Source organism: Vombatus ursinus, unplaced genomic scaffold (assembly GCF_900497805.2).
Source record: "Vombatus ursinus unplaced genomic scaffold, bare-nosed wombat genome assembly UNPS02009573.1, whole genome shotgun sequence".
NCBI classification, from domain to species: Eukaryota; Metazoa; Chordata; class Mammalia; order Diprotodontia; family Vombatidae; genus Vombatus; species Vombatus ursinus.
Window position 1 is genome coordinate 12013775 of NW_020949351.1, and position 23692 is coordinate 12037466.

General features: G+C 34.5%; 1 protein-coding gene across 4 annotated transcripts in view; it reads right to left on the reverse strand.

The window, feature by feature from the left end:
• RTTN (rotatin) overlaps nt 1-23692 on the reverse strand; it is a 206593-nt gene that overhangs the window by 13992 nt on the left and 168909 nt on the right. For 3 of the 4 annotated variants that reach the window (XM_027852445.1, XM_027852446.1, XM_027852444.1), the window contains 5 exons: nt 22624-22835; nt 12594-12699; nt 9227-9324; nt 7782-7859; nt 3888-4014 (listed from right to left, as the gene is read on the reverse strand). In XM_027852445.1, coding sequence (XP_027708246.1) covers nt 3888-4014; nt 7782-7859; nt 9227-9324; nt 12594-12699; nt 22624-22835 — 621 coding nt within the window. Of the gene's footprint in view, nt 1-3887; nt 4015-7781; nt 7860-9226; nt 9325-12593; nt 12700-22623; nt 22836-23692 lie in introns of those variants that run through there. The other variant, XR_003568290.1, reaches the window with a different exon arrangement.

The window sequence follows — 23692 nt, forward strand, 5'->3', positions numbered from 1 at the left end:
CTCATAGGGTTGCTGTGAGGATGAAATTAAATAATATTTTTAAAGCATTTAGCACAGTATTGGCACATAGTAAGAGTTATATAAATGCTTATTCCCTTCCCCTTCCTCTTCTAATTTTATCCCTAAAAGCCGTTAGAGTAACTTTTTTTTATATAAGTCTCTTACCAAGTTTTCTTGAAACTGACTTTATTTTTTACTGCTTCTCTCTTTAATAAGAAAATATTGCCCAGAATCTATCATCTTTCTCCATAAGATATTTTTCAAATGAGTTCATATTCCAAATCCTTGTTGCTCTTAGCTGTCATATCTCTCCATTTGACAAGTAAATAAAATATTGGCTGACTAAAGTACTTTTGGGCTCTTTTTTGCCTCCTTGTTATGTCAATTGATTTACATCAGCTAAATTGCTTTAGGGAATCATCTGTCTGTGTCTATTTCCTTTTTTTTTGTCCATATACCATTTATTGTTATTAAAATTTGTTTAAAGACGTCAGGAGGGAGTCATTTTAATTACACACCACACCATTTTCTTATTTATATGCTTTCTCTTAGCTTTGCACTAATATCGATTTTTCCTCCAATAAGTCAGTGGTGTACTAGTACCTCCCAGGGTTATACTGAGGATAATGTGAGATAATATTTGTAAGGTGTTTTGCCAGTCTTAAAATGCTATATAAATGTGAATTATTATTATTGTTAAAATATAATCTATATCATTTTTGTGGTGTCATTTGGTAGTACATCCAGTGTCTTCTGATTAATATGTCGAAGAAAATATATAAGGTGGGAGCCTTTTATGTAGTTTTTTACCTTTTGTTTCTTATTTTTGATCCCTATTTTCAAATACATTCCTTGTAACCCTCACCTACTTCCACCTGTGCACTGAAGTCATCAAGTATTAAGGTAAATACTAATTTTACTTTGAGGGTCTTATTAAGTTCTTTGTAGAATTTCTCTATTCTTCAATTTCTGCAACAGATGTTGGTATATTAATACAATTATTTTTACAGTAATCTTTTCCTTTACAGTAATCTTTTTGCAAATACTTATCATGAACACTGCAATATAAGAAGCCAAGATGACCAAGGAAATGCCATAGATACAATCTATATAGATTGAGCAAAATGCCTGACAGTCAGTCATAATTTTTATCAGGAAAAAAATGGAAAGACATGGGCTAGACAACAAAAAAATTAAGTATATTCAGAATCAGTTGATTGGCCAGACTAATAGCTCAGCATTACTGGTTTCATGACAACTTTATTACTATTTAATTTTTTATTACTGACTTGGAAGAAAGTATAGATGGCATATAACTAACAGGTAACAGTCAGGATTCAAAATGGTCTTGACAGGTTAGAACATTGTTTTTTTAAAGAAGATATTTAACAGAGATAAACATTTTACATTTGTTGAAGAGGGTATGATTTTTCAGAAATGTGTTAAATTAGGTAGCCTCTAAGGTTTTTTCAACTCTGTTCTTTTGTGAAAAATAGATATGATATAAACCCTTCTCTCAAGAAGCATATACTGCAATGGGGAGAAAAAGTATTAAAACAAATAACTGACACAAAACATAGTTTGAAAAATGGGAGAAATCACAACAAAGCTGAATTTTGCTACCAAAAACTATAGGAAGGAACTCAGCCGGGCAAAGATTAAGAAAGGCAAGTCCTGATTCCTCCAAGAAAGCTTCTTTTACTAATCTAGTACATTGTGATCTGTCCTAATGAGATGGCATGATAACTGATGGGAAGGAACCATGCTTCCTATTTCCTTTGTATCCCTCAGTACTCAGCTGAATCCTGGACCCATATAAAATACACAGTAAATATCTCCTGTTTTAATAGGTGGAGGAAAACATGATTGCCAGCTTACAACTTTTGCCACTGTACCTCAAAAAACATGTCTGTAGGCACCAACATAAGAAGCAGGGTGAAAGTATTTAAGAACAAATTCATGATACAATAGGAAAGCACTCAACCTCTTCTTTCTTAAATGCAGAGTTGGCCATTCTCAAACCTCCATTTAAGGAGAGAGCTAAACTTACACTCTCTTCACTTCTCACCTGGGTTCATTAATTTGGGACTTCTCTAACTTTTCCACCATGCCCCTAGCCCACCCCGAGTCAGGTACTTTCCTCTCTCCCCACTCTGCCTTTCAGCCTTTTGTGTGTTGTCTTCCCCCATTCAAATATAAGCTTCTTGAAGGCAGGGACTATTTGTATGTCTAGCACTTAGCTGAGTGACTGGCATACATACATGAACAAGTAGTTTTCAAAAAAAAGAAATCAAAGATATCAACACTCACATGAAGAAATGTTATAAATCACTACTGATTAGAGAAATGCAAATTAGAACAACTTTGAAGTATCATTTCACACCTATCAGATTACTAACATGACAGAAAAGGAAAATGACAAATGCTAGAGGAGATACGGAAAAACTGGCACACTAATACTCTGTTGGTGGAGTTGAAACTAGTTTAACCATTCTAGAGAACAATTTGGAACTATGCCTAAAGGGCTATAAAACTGTAAGACCTCTACTAGGTCTGTATTCCAGAGAGATCAAAGAAAAGATAAAAAGATCTCTTTGTACAAAAATATTTATAGCAGCTCTTTTTGTGGTAGCTAAGAATTGGAAATTGAGGAGATGCCTATAAGTTGGGGAATGGCTAAACAAGTTGTGGAATGTGATTGTGATGAAATATTATTGTGCTATAAGAAATGACAAGCAGGATGGTTTCAGAAAAATCCGGTAGGACTTACATGAATTGATGCAAAGTACATTCAGCAGAACCAGGAGAACATCATACACAGTAACACTAATATGGTAAGGGTGATCAACTATAAAAGACTTAGTTACTCTGATTAGGGAAATGATCCAAGATAATTCCAAAGAACTTATGATGAAAAATGCTATCCATATCCAGAGAAAGAACTGATAAACTATGCAGATTGATGCATATCTTTTTTTAATTTTTTTTATTCTTCTAGTTCTTATGTGTATGTATTTTTTTTTTGGTAACCTGGCTAAAATGGAAATGTTTTACATGACTTTACATGTATAACTGATATCATATTTCTTGTCTTCTCAAGGACGGGGGAGGAGGGAGAGAAAGAGTTTGGAACTAAAATTTCTAAAAAATTAATGTTAAAAAATTTACATGTAATTGGAAAGTAACATTTTTTTTAAAGTGAAAGAATTGAATAAAAAAACGGAAAAAGTTGGGAAGGCACTGGGAAAAGATAAATTATTCTCACTCAAAAGCAGGTGGGTACCAGTGAGACAGATAAATTGAATCTTGTATGATGTGATATTTATATCACTAAATACTCAATAAGATAGATAACTAAGGAAATATATTTTTTATCTTATTATGACATTTGATAAATTAATATACCAGTGAACTATATATAGCAGGAATATTATGTTATAATAACATATGCTGATATATATGCATACATACATGAACACATGCACATATATGTATTGTGTTTCTATATTATTTGCATATGTATGTGTATGTGTATGTGCATATATATTTATGTATGTATATATATACTATCCTCTCTCCCTCTGACTAGAAGGTAGAATCATGAACTCCAAAACCTCCATTTAAGGAGAGAGCTAAACTTACACATCTCTTCATTTCTCACCTGACTTCATTAATTCGGGACCTCTCTAACTTTTCCACCATGCCCCCTGCCCACCCCGAGTCAGGTGCTTTCCTCTCTCCCCACTTTGCCTTTCAGCCTTTTGTGTGTTGTCTTCCCCCATTCAAATATAAGCTTCTTGAAGGCAGGGACTATTTGTATGTCTAGCACTTAGCTGAGTGACTGGCATATAATAGGAGTTTAATAAATACTTAACAAATATATTTACCAGCTGGATAATTTGCAGTATAGACACAAAGCAGCTGCAGAGCCACCTTCATCAATGAATCATCCAGTAGAAACCAAGGCCAAAAAGAATGTATGAGAGGAACAAGATGTGCTTGAAGTGCTGTTGCCTTTTGAAGAAAATACAGAATGATTTATGAGATAAATTAACATTATGCTATTTTGTTAATAACTTATTATTAATTTGTGATCCATCCTTTTCCTTCGATTTTTCTTAAAACCCCACTTCTGAAAAGGTCAGTCAGTCTCTGACGGGTATAACTGAGTAAGGTAATCTCCCTGCCCCAAGGCATCTACCTGGGCAGAGACAAGGCAAAGACCCTTACTTTTGTTTATTCTGTAAACAAAAGCCAGCCTCACCCTCAAACATATTTCCTTGTCCTTGATCCCCTCCATCAGAGTTCAGGGCAACCCAGGTGATGAAGGAGAAAAGTAGCAGAGAGATCCAGATAGAAATGGCTTCCCCTGTCCAGATTTCTGGAGGCTGCCGAGACTCACAATCAAACCACATTCTCACCAGGAGGAGCCAAAGACTTTTAGCCTACCTCCTCATTAATTGTCCACCAATCAGGTCAAGTTTCACTTGTCAGAGGAGTTTCCTATCAGAAGGAACTCCCTTGGTATCTTTGGTTACTGAGAGAAACTGCTAACCATCAATTCACTGATTACTGGCTAGCGTAATTAATAAATTGATTATTAATTACCTGGAAATGCTGTCTCTTGGAATTTTCATTTGCCACACTTGGAATAGAAATGTATAGAAGTATAAAACGATTCAGAAAGAAAGTAATTATAGAATGAAATAGAATACATGAAAACTAGACATTGAAATAAAATGGAGGAGAAACAATATTGTCAACTTTTTTTAAAAAAAAATCCCTTCCCTGGTGAGAATTAGCAGTAAGATTTAAGAATAAGTACACATATTTCAAAAGGATTCAATATTTCCCTTCAACAGTGGGTACCACACTTAGCTGTCATAACATAGAACAGGCCTTTGTCAAGAACTCATTTTTAAAAGTGACTGTGATTGTATTCTCTTTGGATAAGAACAGCTATAGTCTACAATGCTAGAATAATGATATGTATTCAAGTGTTACTTATCACAAAATGGTCAACGAGTATTCTACATAATTACAAATTCCAATTAACATCAAATTGCCTTATAAACCAAAAATGGATTTTATTATATTCTAATTATTCAAAAATCCATTAAACATAAATTATACTTCATATAATCTTTCCTTAATGATTCAGAAGCCATTTCAGGATATTTCAGTGTTTATTATCATGAAAATTATTGTTCACTTCATAATACTTTTTCCTCAATGGGGGAATCTGTGTATTGTAGTCTAAAATTTTGTTGATTATACTAAAATAAACTATTGCCTAATATTAAACAACATATCCAGTTTTTAAAAAGGACAACACAAGGAAAGTTTCTTTTTATTGGTTCAAAACTAAATTACAAGATTAACTCATAGGACTGAATTTATATAAAACTTAAATTCTAATTATTTAAAAAAGTTACTCAATTTCAGGTATCAGACTCTTCTAGAAAAATAGATAACCCCAAAAGCCAAAAAACAACTTGAGAAAGTTTATAAAGAACATTCATTTATAAAAAATCCCACTGATAAAAGAACTGGAATAAGGATACTTTTGTCATGAGAAACAGACTAACCTAATGAATATAACTGCTTGTGATAGTGCTGACGGAGAAAAAGGAATGATCATAATGAAGATAACAGTGACAAAAAAGGACTGCCATAACAAATGAAACATGCTGTAATAGGAACTGGAAACCATACAACTAAAATCCAAAATAAAAAAAGAAACCCTAAGTACAAATATTGGAAAATTTTGATTGATTCCCTCATTATTCAGTTCTACCTTAGTATATGTTTATCTCTCCTAATCTCATGAAATTTTGAAAAAAAAAATTATAAATTAGTTTTATTTAATGTATTAACCCATTTCTGACTTGTTCTTAGCTCCAGTAACTCAGAAAATATTTTGATAATTTGATTGATAATGATTCCATATACATTTGGATTATATTACAGCTGGAATAATCCAAAAGTGGTAGCTACATTAATGATAACTAATCTAGTTATTAGATAGTTCTTTGCAGCCAGAGCTTATCTAGTGAGCAAACTTCAGTACTCCACAAAGAATACATAGGAACATATTAAAAAAAATTAAGGATATTATATTTTATTTATTGATGTTCTTGTGATTTAACACATTTCACTGCTGTGCAAACATACTTAAGTAATCAATATGATAAAACTAATGACGTTATTGTCTTTCACACAGCAGGTGCCCAGTAAACATTGGCTGAATGAATAGTTATAGACAGTGACTTAAGTAAATAGTGAAAATATTCATCATCGGCTCCCAAGTGGTTTTGAAAAGGGTTAGGCTACAGACTAACACACAAGCACATATTTCTGATAAAACAATAGTACAAACTAACGAGATGCCTTGCCACCCCAAGTGTTAAGATTTTTCTAAAGTAAGACTGCTGTTTAAGGTACTATGTAAGTAAAAGTCTAAAGATAACATGATCAAGAAAACAGAAGAACATTTCTTAGTTCTTGGAAGTTTCAAGTGTTAGATATTTGATAATAACTTTCAATCTACTTCTAACCTGTCACATATACTTGAAATAGTTTTCAAGTATATTTTCTGAAAGCCAGCATAATTCAAACAATCTTGAATGTCTGCTCTTATACCCAAATTGAACATAATACAACTATATCATGTACTACAATTCCAGATACTGGTATTATCACATTTCCACAACAAAGTTAGAAAGCTGATAAAAGAAAGAAATATTTATGATATTATCATTCATATTAATATTTTAGCATTCATTCTTACTAAAGTTTTAGCATTCAAATTGGGGATTTTTTTTTAATGTTCCATATAAAAGTGCTAACCAAATAGAGATCAATGGTCCAAAACTCTAAATCAATTTCATAATTATCTTCTGGTCAAAATAAAACCCTCAAAATATTATTACCCTATATTACTGCTATTTTACAGATATCGAAAACAGAAACTGAATAAAGTAGCTACAGCCTCAGAACTAAAATTAAAAAACTCCTGACTTTTAGTAGTTAGACTTAAAAACATGATACTTCTCAACAAGCTTTATATATGCTCTTGTATGGAATCTGAGGGACTGCTAGGTGGTGCAATGGATAGAGTGCTGGGCCTGGAGTCAGGAAGATCTGAGTTCAAATATGGCCTCAGATACTTACTAGCTGTGTGACCCTGGCCAAGTCACTTATCCCGCTTGCCTCAGTTTCCTCATCTGTAAAATGAGCTGGAGAAGGAAATACCATTCCACTAACTTTGCCAAGAAAACCCCAAATGGGGTCACAAAGAATCAGACATAACTGAAACGAGTGACAAGAAATGGTATTTGAAACACACTCACTTTTTCTACTGACAAGTAAAAATGCAATTAAAAGATGTTCTGATTAACATCTTTCAAAATCTCATATCATGTTATTATTTAACCTTTTGTTCCATCTTACTAACTGTAAAATTAGAATTCCCAGAAATAAATCAGGTATACACTAACAAGAAATAGAAATCTGCTTCAATTGTATGATGCCAATGTTTAAATGACAAACTTAAAGAAATGATATAAGCAAGAAAAGTATATAAAGCTTTAATGAATGAGAATATTTCTGATGAGGTAGATTCATTTATTAGTACTAGGTTTATGAAATATTCAATTGCACCACTTAAAAACAATAAAATTTGAGGAAGTTTTTCACTTAAATCTTATATTATCCCTTACACTAATCAAACTGCTTAGGCTTATTACTGCTATCAGAAGTCTGTTGGCAACTTTACTTACTTTATATTCACTGTTTTGGTAAAGGCAGTTTCTTAGCATTTGCATGACAATGTTTAGTTCCTTCCTAAAACCATTTTCCTGTTTGAATAAAAAACAAATGAAAAATATCATAAGAACAGAATACATATATTTTTATATACAGTACCCCACTTTTGGTTCATGTTATAAAATAGCAGAACTTCAGTCATGCCTGACCACTGTAACTTTGAAGATGCTGACAAGCTAACCACTTCTGAAAGATGACCATATCTCAGCAAACTCATTCACCACAAAAAGCTATTTCTGTTCTATCAAGCACAGAGGAATTGAGACATATAATAGGCTTCATGTTTCATTTCAATAAAGTGATGCAGGTACTGTAAGGTTTTCAATCACATCAGGTGTTGCCTGACATTCTCAATGATGAAGTAAGGGGTCTCTACTTCAAAGAGGCACAGGGAAAAAGAGCAAGGAAGATTATGACAAATATGCGTACCATTGATACAAATTACTTTTAAAGCCAGTTTTTATCTCAATTTATAAAAAATTTATCTCAATTTATAAAAAAAATGCCAGCTTTGTAGAGCAAAAGTTTGATGAAACAGAATTAGTTTAATTTCCCAGAATTATGAAATAAATTTTACTCTAGGATGTATAAAAATATTTCACATGTCAAGGTGATTAATGAACTTATCATTTGTAAGGTTTACTCCATCTGGAATATGACTAGCATACTAGAAACGTGGTAGAGAAGGAACAATATGGGAAAGTTCTGTTATTTCAGTGATATTGTTTGGCTGTAAATCATGGAATGCTACGTCTCCAAAGAATTCAGTTTTATAAGGCATCCAAAGAGTAAAAGAGAGGTGCTTGTTGGATGTGAGCAGGCTGAAACACATGACCAATGAAAAACTGCACGGGAGTGATATCATCAGACATATGACTGGGAAAGGAGATGGTTCAGTTAGATAGGAAAAGCAAGAAATTATTTGTACTGACTGACTCTTCTACTATTGACTACATAATTTTAAATAATCTAGAGAATGGCTTCCAGAACAATGAGAGTCTCCTCTCACTTGTAGCCATAGAGGATTTGCAGTATGATATAGACAGGAGCTGATATGCCCCAGGTCATATGGTATGGATGGGTTGCAATCACTATAAGAAGTACTGAAATTACAGAAATGCAGGATCCATCAAAGCATTGAAAAACAAAAGGAAACTAGACATATTTTATAAGTAAATTCTTAAGACTTTGGTAATATCATTTACAAATAAGTAATGCACATCGATCAGTATGTTCTTCTCTCATCTGATCACTCATTACATATAACCAGATTAATATTCAATTAAGAATAAACTGTATTGTGTCATTTCCTACCAAAAGAATCTAATGAATATATTGAAAAATGGACTCTAACTAAATCCATTCTTTTTTATAACAAACTTGTAGATTTTATAGTTACCTTTCTTTTGGGCCCCCTTTTCCTAGGCTTCAAGGAATCTAAGTTCAGTTGTGCATGGATGTGTTTCATCTGTTCTATGCAGCTGTCTATGAGGCCAGCTGAAAGACAAAATCTCTAAGATTTAGAACTAAATTTCCTTGATGATAGTTAAAACTTTCATTTGAAACGAAGACCACAGAAAAGATAGTGTTTAGTTTTCTCACCATAGGGCTTATGATTCTGATGAAGAGAAATGGGAGAGAACTTATATGAAAAATCCATTTATTTCCAAGATACTTAGTTGGCTACCTCCAATATCTAAGGTATAAGCATTCTGTGTTTCCAAAAGGTCAGAGACTAAAAACTAATAGGGACTTTAAAGGTCATCTAGTCTAAACCCATGATTTTATAAATGAGAAAATAATAATAATAACAGGACTTATATAATGTTTCAAGGTTTGCAAAGTGCTTTACAAATATTATCTCACTATATAGATACAATAACCCTGAGTGGCACGACCACAGAGGTTGTGATGTACCAAAAGTCACAGTTAAAAAGTAACAGAGCTAGGATTTAAACTCAGGTCTAGTTATTTCAAATGTAGCACTGTATCTATTACACCATAATGCCTCTATTATTAATAATAATATGTTTGTGTATCTGATTATACCTGAAGTTAATCCAGGTGTAGAGTGGAATGCTAATCCAATACTTTCATTACTGATGATAACATGAGAACTAAAAGTTCAGTCAAACATGTGAAATATTTATGAAAATAGATGAATTAATTTAGAAGGAAAGGTCATAAATGGCTGATATTTATCATTAATTAAAAAGCTACATTACCTGAATTATTTCATTTAAGCCTCACAACAATCCTGAGTATATACTACAGGTATTATCATCCTCATTTTTGAGAAAAGGAAATAGGTTCAAAGGGATTAAGGGACTTGTCTATAGTCAGTCACACATCTGGTAAATCTCAGAGGTGGGATCTGAACTCAGTAGTTCTTCACTTTCGAGGTCAGCCCTCTATCCACTTCTCATAGTTTATGAGAAGTGCCTCTCTCATAGTTTACTTATGAGAGTAAGTATGCCTCTTCTCATAGTTTACTTAGAGGAGTTTAAGGAGGAGAACAATTGTGTCATTATGCAAACATCAGAAATGAATGAAATTTAGGCAGAAAAAATATTGTTTAACATAAAAGGGGGCGCAAGATTACTTCAGGAAAAACTTCTCAAGATGACAAATCCTATCTGGTATGTGAAGCAAAGCATGAGAGGCAAACTGTTGGGACATTTAAAATGAACCTGCAGAGGCCAATCAAAAGCAAAAAACAGTCTGATTGAACTAATGGATATTATGCTCATCATTTCTCCTTAAATGGTCTCTCTATGTTATAATACATAGTTTTCGCCATTTGCTTGTGGGAGTCAAATTTGAATCTTGTATTTACTCACATATTTTTTTTCTTGCAAATTTTTCACCTCAAAATTGGGACCCAAACTAATTTTCAGGAGGAAAAATGTGCTGCTTTTCTTCACAATATTCCCTCTCCAGCAGTAAGTTGGCTTTGGTTTTTAGCAGCAATACAATGCTCTGAAGACTAGTTGAAGAGGCATGCATGAGGCCTGCTTACTAAAAATCATGTTTACTTACTAAGTACTTAAAGAGTATTTTTACTCTTTTTAATATATTTATTTTTAGATTTGGTATACATAGATATTATCTGTTAAGATCTTTCTTTTTTTAAAAAAGGAATTTAAAGATAATGATAAAATGTTTAATTATTCATTTTTCTCCATTTTCATATATATATATATCTCCCTCAGAATGTACTGTGTTAAAAGAATGATGAAAGTGATCTGCAGACATAAGCTGAAAGCCTATTAGCAGCAGGAATAAATGCATGAAAACACACCAAGAGGAAACACTTTTGCGAGTAGAGAGATGAACCTAATAACTGTAAAGTTTTTGCTCCTCATAATACATGATACTGGGTTCACATATAGCATATATTAAATAGAACATTAACTACTGATTTAGGTCATATCAAAGTACTTAAATAAAGTTTGTCAGAGAATCTTTAATCAATAATTTACTGAGAAGAATTATCCTAGTAAATAGTTTCTATTTATCTCCACATATATTGTTAAAGAGCAGAATTTTGAGAATATGTTTATTGTACATGATAGGCATTTGGTAAATGTTTGTTGAATTGAATTCAGAGACAGCCATAGGCTTTTGGTGGAAATGCAAATGATTTGGGTTAATTTATCTTAGAGAAGAAAGGACAAAGGGTTGATAACTCTCTTCAAGTATATGAAAAGTTACTATTATAAACATAGTACTGATTTGCTATCCTCCAATCCTTTAAAGAAAAGGACTAGAGAAAATAGGTTTGATTAGTAGAAAGTTGGAATAATCCTTAAAGCTTATCTAGTCCAACCTCTTAATTTTACAGATGAGGCCCAGACACAGGTGAGTCATAAATTCATATCCAGTGACCTCAAACTGAATATTTTTTCCCACTGTAAAACAATGTTTGGTAGTGAGAATGAAAGACTACACATGGATAGCCTCAGCACATTGCTACCACTAAAATATTACAATATTAAAACAAAAATAGGAAGGTTTTGAGCACATTGAGTTGGTCCTCTATTCAGGATTTGCAGCAAGATACAGAAAAGAATCACACAGGATGAGGAGAAATGGAAGGCTTCCAAAACTGCATAGAGGAGGGAGCTGCAACAAACCCACTAAAATAATTAAATACTAGAATTTTGCTCTGCAAAGATCTTTATTTTTTTTTTGTTTTGTTTTAGGCAATTGCGGTTAAGTGACTTGCCCAGGGTCACACAGCTAGTAAGTGTCAAGTGTTTGGTCTGAGGCCAGATTTGAACTCAGGTCCTCCTGACTTCAGGGCCGGTGCTCTATCTACTGTGCCACCTAGATGCCCCTGTAAAGATCTTTAAAAGGAAGATAGAAAACAATCTTGGAAGCTTAACAAGCAATTCTACCCCAAGGTATAGGACAGACAACATGATATCAATACGTCACTTTCTGTAAAATTCTAGACACTGAATGATGCTTAAATGTGAAACAGTATAGAAGAATCCTCTAAGCACTAGTATAGCACAGCTTAATATTGCTAATTACTCAAAACAAAGCCTGTTTATTCCAGTCAGGTACTGTGTTCTGATAAATATTTAGGAAAGGATGGATACTGATAATAAACATTTTAGAATTTAGCTGACTTACAAACTTAAATGATTTTTATTACTTTTAGTCTTCCAATTACACTAAGATACATATTCTCTAAAGCAGAAATCAAAATATCTTCTATAACACTTTGATCTGCAGTGTTCATATATTTTAAAGCTTACCATTCCAGGCATATTTCTGAGCTCTTTTACTGACAGCTAGAAGTGACACCAAAGCACTTATGGCAAACTTTTTCAGTGTATCCTTGGAGGATTGTTTTTCATAGCTCTATAAAAAATAAAAATAAAAATAAATAAATACACATAAACACAATATACAATACAATACACATACAAAATTACCTATCTCAGAAGACTACAAATTCTCAAGAAAAATGATTTATTGTAATGGCATATAGCACTTGAAGTTTAACATGCAAGTTATAAAATAAAATTACTGGAACCATACAGAACATCATACTGAATGAATATTTGAGTGGTCTCTATGGATGGTACTACATAAAGAATTTAGAAAGTGTAAAGAAAATACAGTACCTATACTCAAGAAGTTCTTCATCTGAAGGAGACAAGATAAATATTTAGAAATAATAAATAATAAATATAGTACTTGGGCTACTCAAGCCTCCCCATTATAGCATTCTTTGGCTGTAATTCATGCCTTAGGCCTATCTCTTTCCTTCTTGGGATCAAAACTTACCTATTCTGTGTTTAATTCCCTCAGAACTTTGTTAAGTGACTGGCTAATTAATTCGATGAATTAATTCTTGCTTAGGTATTAATAGTAAATAACTGATTCAATATATTAACTCAGAGGAAATGGCAATGATGGCTTTCCAAGCCAGGTAGGGCCAATTAGCAAGATATTTTCATACTGTGGGGACCTTTTAGACCTGTCAAATCATATCACATAGACTGCTACTTTCCCCACATGGATGATAAAATGTTTGTGAAAATGCTTTGAAATCAGTAAAATTAATAAAACACTATGAAATATAAATCATGACTATGGAAGGATGACACTTCTCTAAATGTCTAGATGGAAGATTCAAAAAAGCTTAATGAAGGTAAACATGTAAAACAAAACTTCAAAGAAATGAGAAAAAAGTCTTGGAAATAGGAAAAGAAAAAGTTAAAGTAAAAATTAGTTAAGAACCCAACTAGAACCAAGACTGCATAGAGGGAAACAGTAGGGTAAGATGGATCAATTAGCAGTAGTCTTAAAACCCTGGAAGTATGACTTTGATAGAGTGGGGACTGAAGCCACTAATTTTAGGTCTTCAATTAGCTTCAATTCAAGGGCTTTTTCAAAAATAACCACTATATGCAAGGCAATGTACTTGGTGCTAGAGAGACAAAGAAAAAATTTAAAGTGTCTGCCATAGGAAGCTTTCTCAAAGGTAGGGACCATGTCTTAGAGTTCCTCCCCCTATTACCTAGGATAATGCCTTGAACATAGTACATGCTCAATGAGCATTTTGTTAGTTTGAGGATGGAAATGAAACAATCTAAGTAATAGTTAACAAAGATGGCTTTTGTGATCACAAAGAATACAGCCTAGATAAATGCTTCAACAGTGGGAATACTATGGAATGCCTTGGTGTTCTGTGGTGTTACAGAAAAAAAAGTGACTCAAATTAGCTAATGATCATAGGTAGAAAGCAAAGAATATGCAAGGTTAGGTATGCCATTTACTTAATCTTCATAAATATGGTACAATGGAAATAATTAAAGATGTGAGAATCTGTACTTGAATCCTGGATTTGCCACTCGGGGCAGTGGAGTATAGTGGAGTAAGGAAATGACATGGTTGGATGGTTGAATAGAGGATGGATTGGAGTGGGGAGAAACTTGAAGCAGGCAGACCTATCAACAATGTCTTTTAAATAGTCCAAGTGTTTGTTGTTAAAGGCCTAGATTAGGATGGTGGCAACATCAGATGAGAGAAGGAGATGCTGCAAAGAAGAAATCAATAGGCATTGGCAACAGATTGGATATGGGGAGTGAGAGATAGGGATAAGTGATCTGCCTAAGATCACACAGGTTCTAAATGTCAGATGAAGGATTTGGACACAGGTCTTCCTAATTTGAATTCCCCCAGAACTCTGTCCAATATACAATGCTGACTATATATATATGAAGCACTATATTTATTTTATCTTCAGATGCAGCAAATTGAATAGTGGACAGAGTGCTGGACTTGGATTTTAAAAGACTTGAGTATAAATTTTGCCTCAGATATAACTATGTGACCCTGACACTTAATCTCTCTCAGTCTCAGTCTCAAAAATTGCAATTACAATAGCACCTACCTCATTCAGTATTCCTCCAGCCCACCTTAGCTACACACAAAGACGGTCACACTCCTTGATCTTGCCATCACCCACAAATGTACCATGTTGAAAAATTCTGAAGTCTCTTCTTCTGACCATAAGCTATTGCTTTTCACCTCTCCTTCTGCCTTCCCTTATAAAAATCCACTCTTTATTTGTATTATGACCTCTAATCCCTTGACCCCTCTACTCTATCCCAGGCCATCTCCCCTGTACACTCTTTTTTTCCCCATCTTGATCCCTTGGTGAACCAATTCAACTTTACACTGTCCTCTCTTGAATCCCTGGCCTCTTTATTATTTTACCAATTACGCCTTAACTTTGGCTCACTCCCTACCATTTACTGCCTTTGCTCCTACACATGTATTACTGAACAAAGATGTAAAAAATCATACACGTTCTGACTGGGTCCACTACAAATTTATGTTGTATAACCTCAATGAGCCTTCACTGCTATGAGGCAGTCCTACTACACCTTCCTTATCAATTGATATTCCATTCTCCATAGCAGCTCTTCTAAGCTGTTTCATCCTTCCTCAGGCCTCCCATAGTTTCCTTCTCCCCCCACTCTCTCAACTGGGAACTTTGCCTCATATTTTGCAGAAAAAAAATAAGGCTATTTGCCATAAACTCTCTTTTCTCCCCTCTTTCTCATCTCCTATCACTCAGCTACCTTCTGCCACTGCCTTCACCTTCCCCTGTGTCTCACATGATGAAGTATCCTTCCTTTTTACCAAGGCTAACCCTTCTACCTGTTCAAGTTATCCCATTGCATCCTATTTCCTCCCATTGACTATCCCCTCTGTCATCCCTACTATATTTTTAACCTCCCTGTTTACTGGCTCATTCACTTTTGCCTATAAACATGTCCATGTCTCCCCAGCCTCAAAAAACCCTTCCTTGATCCTTTTATCCCTACTAACTATTGTCCTATAGCTTTTCTGTCCTTTGCAGTTAAATTCTTTGAAAAGTCCATCTCCAATAGGTGCCTCCATTTCCTCTCTTCTCTTCTTCCTCTCATTCTCTTCTTAAACCCTTATAATCTGGCTTCTGACCTTTTGCTAAAGCCTGATTATTGTTATCATCAGCTGGTGGATCTGCCTGCCTCAAGTTTCTCTCCACTCCAATGTATCTTCCATTTGCCTCCAAAGTATGCTTTTCTTGGCTTCCTTGTAAGTTTTCTTTTGTTCTCTGCTGTGCACTTTTTACTTTGTTCTTTTTTTTCCCCTTGCTCTCTCCTCCTCCCCCAAGAAGACTACAATTAATCATGAATGTATGTATGTATGCATGTATGTATGTATCCACGTATGTATGTGTATGTATATGCATGTGTAGATATGTATACAGATACATGTGTGTTGTTTATATACATATACACACATATATATACACACATAACCACAAAGATATATATACATACATATACTTAGATATCTAGAATCATACCCATATATAAACATATACATTAATATGCATCTATGTAAGACCATACTATACTTATTCGTCCTCTGTTTCTCTGAGGGTGGATAACCTCTTCTTTCATAAGTCTGAATCTTTCTGTATTTTTATAAGTCCACCAAATCATTTCCTACACTATAGAAATATTTTCACCCTATACTCTCTAATTATTTTAAATAGTCTACAACAACATTGATTAATATGGCTGACATATAGTGTAGTTTCCTTATTTTTCTCTTTTGATTAAATATATTTTAGCTAGGGGAAGACTTCTTGAGGAAGACATGACTTTAGCTGAGACCTAAAGAAAGCCAGTGGAACTGGGAGGGAGAGATGAGAAAGAGGAGCATTCCACATATAGGAAGAGGCCAAGTGTTATAATCAAAAAAGAGTAAGGAGGATACAGCAAAGGAGATAGAGGAGTAGTCAGATAGGGAGGAGGAAAACCAGAATAGAATAGTGTCACAAAAATCCTGAGAAGATAACTTCAATGGGAAGAGGTAATCAACAGAATCAAAGGTTGAAGAGAGATCAAGAAGGATAAAAATTGAGAAAAGACCATTAGATTTGGCAATTAAGAGATCATTAGTAATTTTGGAAAGTGCAGTTTTAGTTGAGTGATGAGGTCAAAAGCCAGAAAACAGGAAGTTAAAAACAGGGTGAGCAAAAAGGAAGTATAGGCATTGATTGCAAATAACCTTCCAAGAAGCTTAGCCACAAATTGGAAAAGAGATATGGACCTATAGCTAGCAGGAATGGATAGATCAAGTAAGAGTTTTTTGAGGATGGAGAAGACATGGGCATGTTCATAGATAGATAGCAGGAAAGCAATCAGTAGACAGGGAGATACTGAATATTAGTAAGATTAGAGATGATAAAGAAAACAACCTGCTGGGGAAGAAGGGATGGAATGGGATCACTTGTGCATGTAGAGGGTATTGCCTTGGTAAGGAATAATGACACTCTTTCATGTAAGAAAGGAGTAAATAGTGGCAGAAAACACTTGAATTATGGGAGGTAAGAAGTGGGCAAAAGGGAGTTCTCTGTGAATGGCTTTCAATTTCTTCAGAAATATGAGACATGGTTCTCCACTGAGAGGGTAAAGAAAAGAGTAGCTGTGGGAGATTTGAGGAAGGGTGAAAAGGTTTGGAAAAGCTGTTTTGGTGAGTAGGATAGTGAATTGATTAGGAAGATACAAAAGGACTGCCTTGCTACAGTTAGAGCCCAGTTTACATTATGTAATATAAACTTACGGTAGAGCCAACAAATACAGTTTCATCATTTTTTTCACTTTGTTTACAGTGAGATGGTAGAAATAATACAAGGTTGGTGTTTAAAAGGGCAGCATTTTCTATAGGATAAAGGACAAGGGACTGGAGAGAAGAGTACAGTGTAAAGTTGAACTGGTTCACCAAGAAGACAAGATGGAGAAAGGAAGAGAATGTAGCCAGTGCAGTGCTGATGGCCTGGGAAAGAAATGAAAGATGTAGGGTTACCGGGGAGGGGGAGGGGGGCGAGGTCCACAATGAGGATGAAGAATAAGTATGGAATCGCAAGACAGAGGGAGAGTTGGAAAGACAATTGATTATGATCAGATAAAAGAATTTCATAGTTTCAGAAAATGGATGTGGAACAATTGTGGATGATAGCAAGATTAAAGGCATGACCATCTCTGTGTATAACTACAGTAGAATGGAGGAATAGATCATGGAAAATGAATAAGTTAAGGAATTGGGAGGTTATGTTATTTGAATGAGTGTATCTATCTGTCTACCTATTTGTGTGTATATATGCATGTGTGTATGTGCATACACCGAAACCCCTAGTGTGAGGGTAAGAGTTGGGGAGAAGAGAAAGATTGTGAGTCAGGCACTGAACTCACTGAGGAAGTAAGGAGAACGTCCTAGAGGCCTATAGACAATAGTTACCAAAATATTAACTGGGTGATAACTATGGATTGAATGAACCCCAGAGAAGAAGAGGCTACTGAGCAATGGTAGTAGAGGGAGAGCCTAAAAGTGCCAATGAGGAGCAAGGAGTAATCCATTTCTCCCACCATGACCAGTAAATCTGGGTGAATGAATTAAAGTGCAACTAGTGGTGTAAAGGTCAATTAGGAAAACTGTGTCATCAGGAAGGAGTCAAGAATTAGTGAGTAAAAGAAAAAGAAAAATTTTAAGATGAAATGCAGTCTGTCTCTCTTGGAACAGGCATTCCAGTGACAAGAGTAGAAGTGTTGGGTAACTTTAGGAGATTGGTGGGATTTGGTTGAGGGGGATGGGAATAAGGAAGTGGTCAGTGGGAGAGTGGAGAACAGTGTTTGAACAATGGCAACTGGTATTTGAATTACTCAGTTGGGGTGGGTATAACAGGGCAGGGGTATGTTAATCACTGAGTAATGAAACTGAGATTATCGTCTAGAGGAGTTTACCCTTCAGTGGAAATGTCCCAAGGCTTGAAAAGAGATTGGGGGAGAGAGTGGTGTGGAAGGTGTCTGAGCAGGGCCAAGGTGTAAGTGGACACAGATAGGGCATGCCAGGAGCTAGACAAAGGGAAGGCTAATTTTTCTCCACAAAATTATCATTGCACAAATTATTCTCCTAGTTCTTTTCATTCACTATGTATCAGTTCTTAGAGGTCTTCCCAGTTCCCTCTGAAACTACACATTTCTTGTGCCACAATAATATTCCATTACATACATATGTATGTAAAATTTTTTGTTTAGTTATTCCCCAAAAGATCTGTAGCCCCTTTTGGGGGCTACCATTAAAAGAGTTGCTATAAATATTTTTGTATCCATAGTTGTTTTTCCTTATTGTTTGATCTCTTAGGGGTATGAGCCTACTTGTTGGTATAGCTGAGTAAACAGGTATGTATAGTTAAGTAACCTGAAGGGACATAGTTCCAAACTGCTTTCCAGAATAGATGGACCAACTCACAGCTCCGCCAACACTACACTAGTGTGTCTGTTTCCCCACAGTCTCTCCAACATTTGTCATATTACTCTTTTGTCATCTTTGTAAAATCTGATGGGTGTGGTTAAGAAATTTTGTAGTTTCTTTAATGTGTATTTCTCTAATTATTAGGATTTTTATAACTTGGATTTCTTTTAAAAACTGCCTTTCAAATTCTTTGACCATTTATCACTGGGGGAATTTGAATGAGTTTCTTATATATCTTGGAAATAAGACCTTTGTCAGAGATATTTTGGGCAAAGTTTTAGGCTTTTTTCCCTCAGTTATTCATTTCTCTTCTAATTTTAACTGTTAGATTAATTTTACAAAAACTTGAAAATTTTACATAATCAAAATTATCTATTTTTTTTAATTGTATCACTTGCTTAGTCATGAATTCTTTCCCTTCCATAGATCTGAAAAATAATTTCTTCCTTGGTCCTCTAATTTGCTTATTAGATCACTTTTTATCACTAAATCATAGCTCATTTTGACAAATGGTGTTAGATTGATCTATACCTAATTTGGTCTATACCTAATTTTTACCAAACTGATTTCCATTTTTCCCAGCAGTTTTTATCAAATAGTGAGTCCTGCCCCTATTAACTGGAGTTATTGGGCTTGTTAAACATTATTCGACAATATTTGTTTACTTCGGTATGTTGTGTACCTAGTCTGTTCCACTCATAGACCATTTTTTAACCAGGACCAAATTGTTTTAATAATTACTGCTTTGTAGTATAGTTTGAGATCTGTAAGCTCCTTTCCTTCCCATGTTTTTTGATTAATACTCTTGAGATTCTTGACCTTTTATTCTTCTATATGAATTTCATTATTATACTTTCAAGCTCTATAAAATGACACTTTGATAGTCTGATAGGTAAGGTACTAAGTAAATTTATTTAGCCAGTATTATAATTTTTATTACATTGGCTCAACTCTTCATTAAGCAATTAATATTTCTCCAATTATTTAGGTCTGCCTCTATTTCTGCAAAAAGCATTTTATACTTGGATTCATAAGGCTCCTGAATATGTCTCAGTGAATATGTTACTAGTGAGTTGGAGCATGTTTTCATATGGTCATTTATACTGGCTGATTCTCCTTTTGACAGAAATTGTCATATCCTTTGACAACCTCTCTATTGGAGAATGGTTTATATTTGCATCAATTCCTTACATATCTTGGTCTATCTATCATATGATGCAAAGATTATTTGCCATTCTACAATCCTCTTATACATCCATTGATTTTATTTATGCAAATTCATTTAAATTTTTTAGTCAAAATCATCTTTTTTTTTTTGTATTCTTCCTTATCACTTATTTGATTACGAATTTTCTCCCTCTAGCCATAGTTGAGAAAGATATCTGATCTCATACACTTCCATTTTTTTTTAAATGTATGACTTTTTAGATTCGGGTTGTATATCCACTTTAAGTTTATTGTAGTATGTGGAATAAGATGTTGGTCTAAATCTATTTTCTGCCAAACATTTTCCTGGCAGATTTTATAAAAAAGAGAGTGCTTTCCCCTCTAATTTATGTTCTTGTGTTATCAAATGTTGGACTACCCTTCTTATTGCTTTTGTTTCTTGTTTATCTAATATAATTAATAATTAATTAAACCCATGAGAGCTGATGAGATCACTAAAAATGATTGAGTAGAGAGAGAAAAGAGCCTAGAATAGACCAATGGGTCAAGAAGTGCACAATTATACTGCATAGGAAACTTAGAGGAATCAATCAGACCAGTAAGGAGAAGACCCAGGAAAAAGCCAAGTTACGAAAACCCAAGGAAGACAGTAAGCAGGGAAGAAGGGATGATCAGAGCTGTCAAAAGCTGCAGAAAGATGAAGATTGAAGGGGCAGCTAGATAGAGCTAGATGACTCAGTGGATAGAGCACCGGCCCTGAATTCAGGAGGACCTGAGTTCAAATCCGACCTTAGACACATAACACTTATTAGCTGTGTGACTCTGGGCAAGTCACTTAACCCCATCACTTAAAAAAAAAAAAAGATGAAGACTGAAAAAAAGTCATTAGATTTGGCAATTACATGATTACTTGTAACTTATTACCTTTGAGATTATATATTGAGTATAGTTTCAGTGGAATGTTGGAAGCCATATGGAAAAGAGTTGAAGGCATGAGTAGGCTGAGCTACTATAACCCAGTTCCCTTAGTCTTTTGCCTCATAACACCACCCTATAGAGACTATTAGCATTACATTTCACCTGCCACCCATTATTGCCTTATTATGAGCAAACTTGTACCACCTGTTATTTTCTCCAAACCTGTATGTATTATATAAACTCTGGTTACTTAGGAATAAACTATCTCCAACTTTCTTTCTCTCATTCCCATCTTCTTCAACCCAACCCTGCCTATGTGTCACTCCAATCCTGTTTACTTCTTCCACTATCCTCTGGAATTCCTATTCCATAATGGGCAAGCTTTCCTCTATTCAGAAGGCAGGCTGAGGAAGACCAGAGGAGATATATGCAAAGTTAGCCAAACAACTCAAACACCAACTCAACCACCTCCCCTTAGAATCCAGTGGAGACAGTTCAAAACTCTGTATACGAAAGCCCCTGGAACAGTAGTGCTCCTCAGGTCACCTGCCCTGTTTCCTGGACTCCACAGTCATCATCCAAGGGCAACAACTTTTGTAGAGGATGAGACAGCATCACCACTACCACCATGGATAGGCAGGTAAATTCAAAAGGTCCAGAAACAGCATCACCACCCCCCACCACCAATGGCCCTGCTTCTAGTCTGATCCCATAGCCATAGTCCAGGGAAGCAATCCTGAAGATCTGACCTGGCAACTGCCTCTGTGCTGCCTCCCCTACCTCTGCAGCAGCAACAGCAATAGCAACAGAACACAGAAAAGAAACTGCTTGTTACTAAAGTCCTTGGCACTGCAAAATGGTTCTACTTCAGAAAAAGATACAGTTTTATTAGTTTTATTAATAGAAATGACACAAAACAGATGCATTACCATCTGCCTTGCTGCTGTACCCTAAAGACCACTAGACCTTGCCATCTGACTCATAGCTGAAATCTCCTATATGTGTGTATTGCCTTTTAGCACTGTTTAATTCCAATCAAAACAATGACCACATCTGTCATACATTTCAGTGACCCTGAATGCACTTCAAAAATTATTTATGATGAACAAAATTTGAGGTTAATGTTGTAAGGGTGCAAAGTGCACAAGTAAGATCAAAGTAACACGTTGAGCTTAGATGGGCCAATTAACACACAGAAGTACCAAGTCCATATGTTTATGCATATATACACATACACTTGTGAATTACATGCAATTTCATAGATACTAAATAAAAGTTACATTTCTGTATTTTTCCTTATAGTAACAATATTTTTAAACAAAAATACAGTGAAGATAACTATTTCATTGAGTAATTAAGAACAAAGAAAAGAGATACCTCAAGAATAATTTTAAAAAGTCGTTCTACAGATTCCTTATTTCCATCATCTGCATCAAGAAGTGAAGCCATTGTTGGATTGTGGCTTGAATTTTGTTTCTCTGATAGACATCTCTTCCCTTCTTCAGTCAGGAGAATGGAAAGGAATTGCAAGCAGGCAGTATAGAGCTTAGGGTATGTGGTGGAAAAACCCACACATTTGCAAACTGTATCTAAAAGGTAAAGGGAGTTCAGATGTGAACTTTTAGATTCTCCCCAAATTAAAACAGTGAAATGAGCAAATTGATTAGGGAATTAAAATAGCACAATGTAATATTTTCAAGGAGAGAAAACATCTTACAGTGCATATGTTACATATTTAACTTTTAATGATAGTGAATAAGTGAAATGTTCATTATTAAGTCAATTTTATTAAAATAAATAGCAAAACCATTAAAACTTTATAACCTACAGAATACCCTTTAGGTGCCTACATGTGTATTTATATTATATAGTGCCTGGCAGATTAATATGCACATAGTACAGTAGGTATTCAATTTCCTAAAAAGAATTTACACAAATATATCAATAATAAATATCTTTCCTGCTATTTACAATAAAGAATTAAAATAAATAAAAACTAATCATAATAACAGTAATTATAATAGCTTACAAATAGTATTTAAAGGTTTACAAAGCAGTTTTCTCATAAAAATCCTGTTAGGTAGCAGTGAAGAATTACTATCACTATTAGTTATTTTTTACAATCCCTATTTATTTAAGAGGTTAAACAACTTGTCTAGGGTCACACAACTAAGTGTCAGAGTCAGAAATCAAAGGTTACTTGATTCCATGTATTATGCTTTCTCAACTATATCACATGGCCTCTAACATAAGTCTTTCAGAAAATAGTCTGGATAGGGGCAGCTAAGTGGCGCAGTAGATAGAGCATCTGCCCTGAAGTCAGGAGGACCTAAGTTCAAATTTGGCCTCAGACCAAACACTTGACACTTACTAGCTGTGTGACCCTGGACAAGTCACTTAACCCCAACTGCCTAAACAAAACAAAAAAAAAAGTCTGGATATTTGC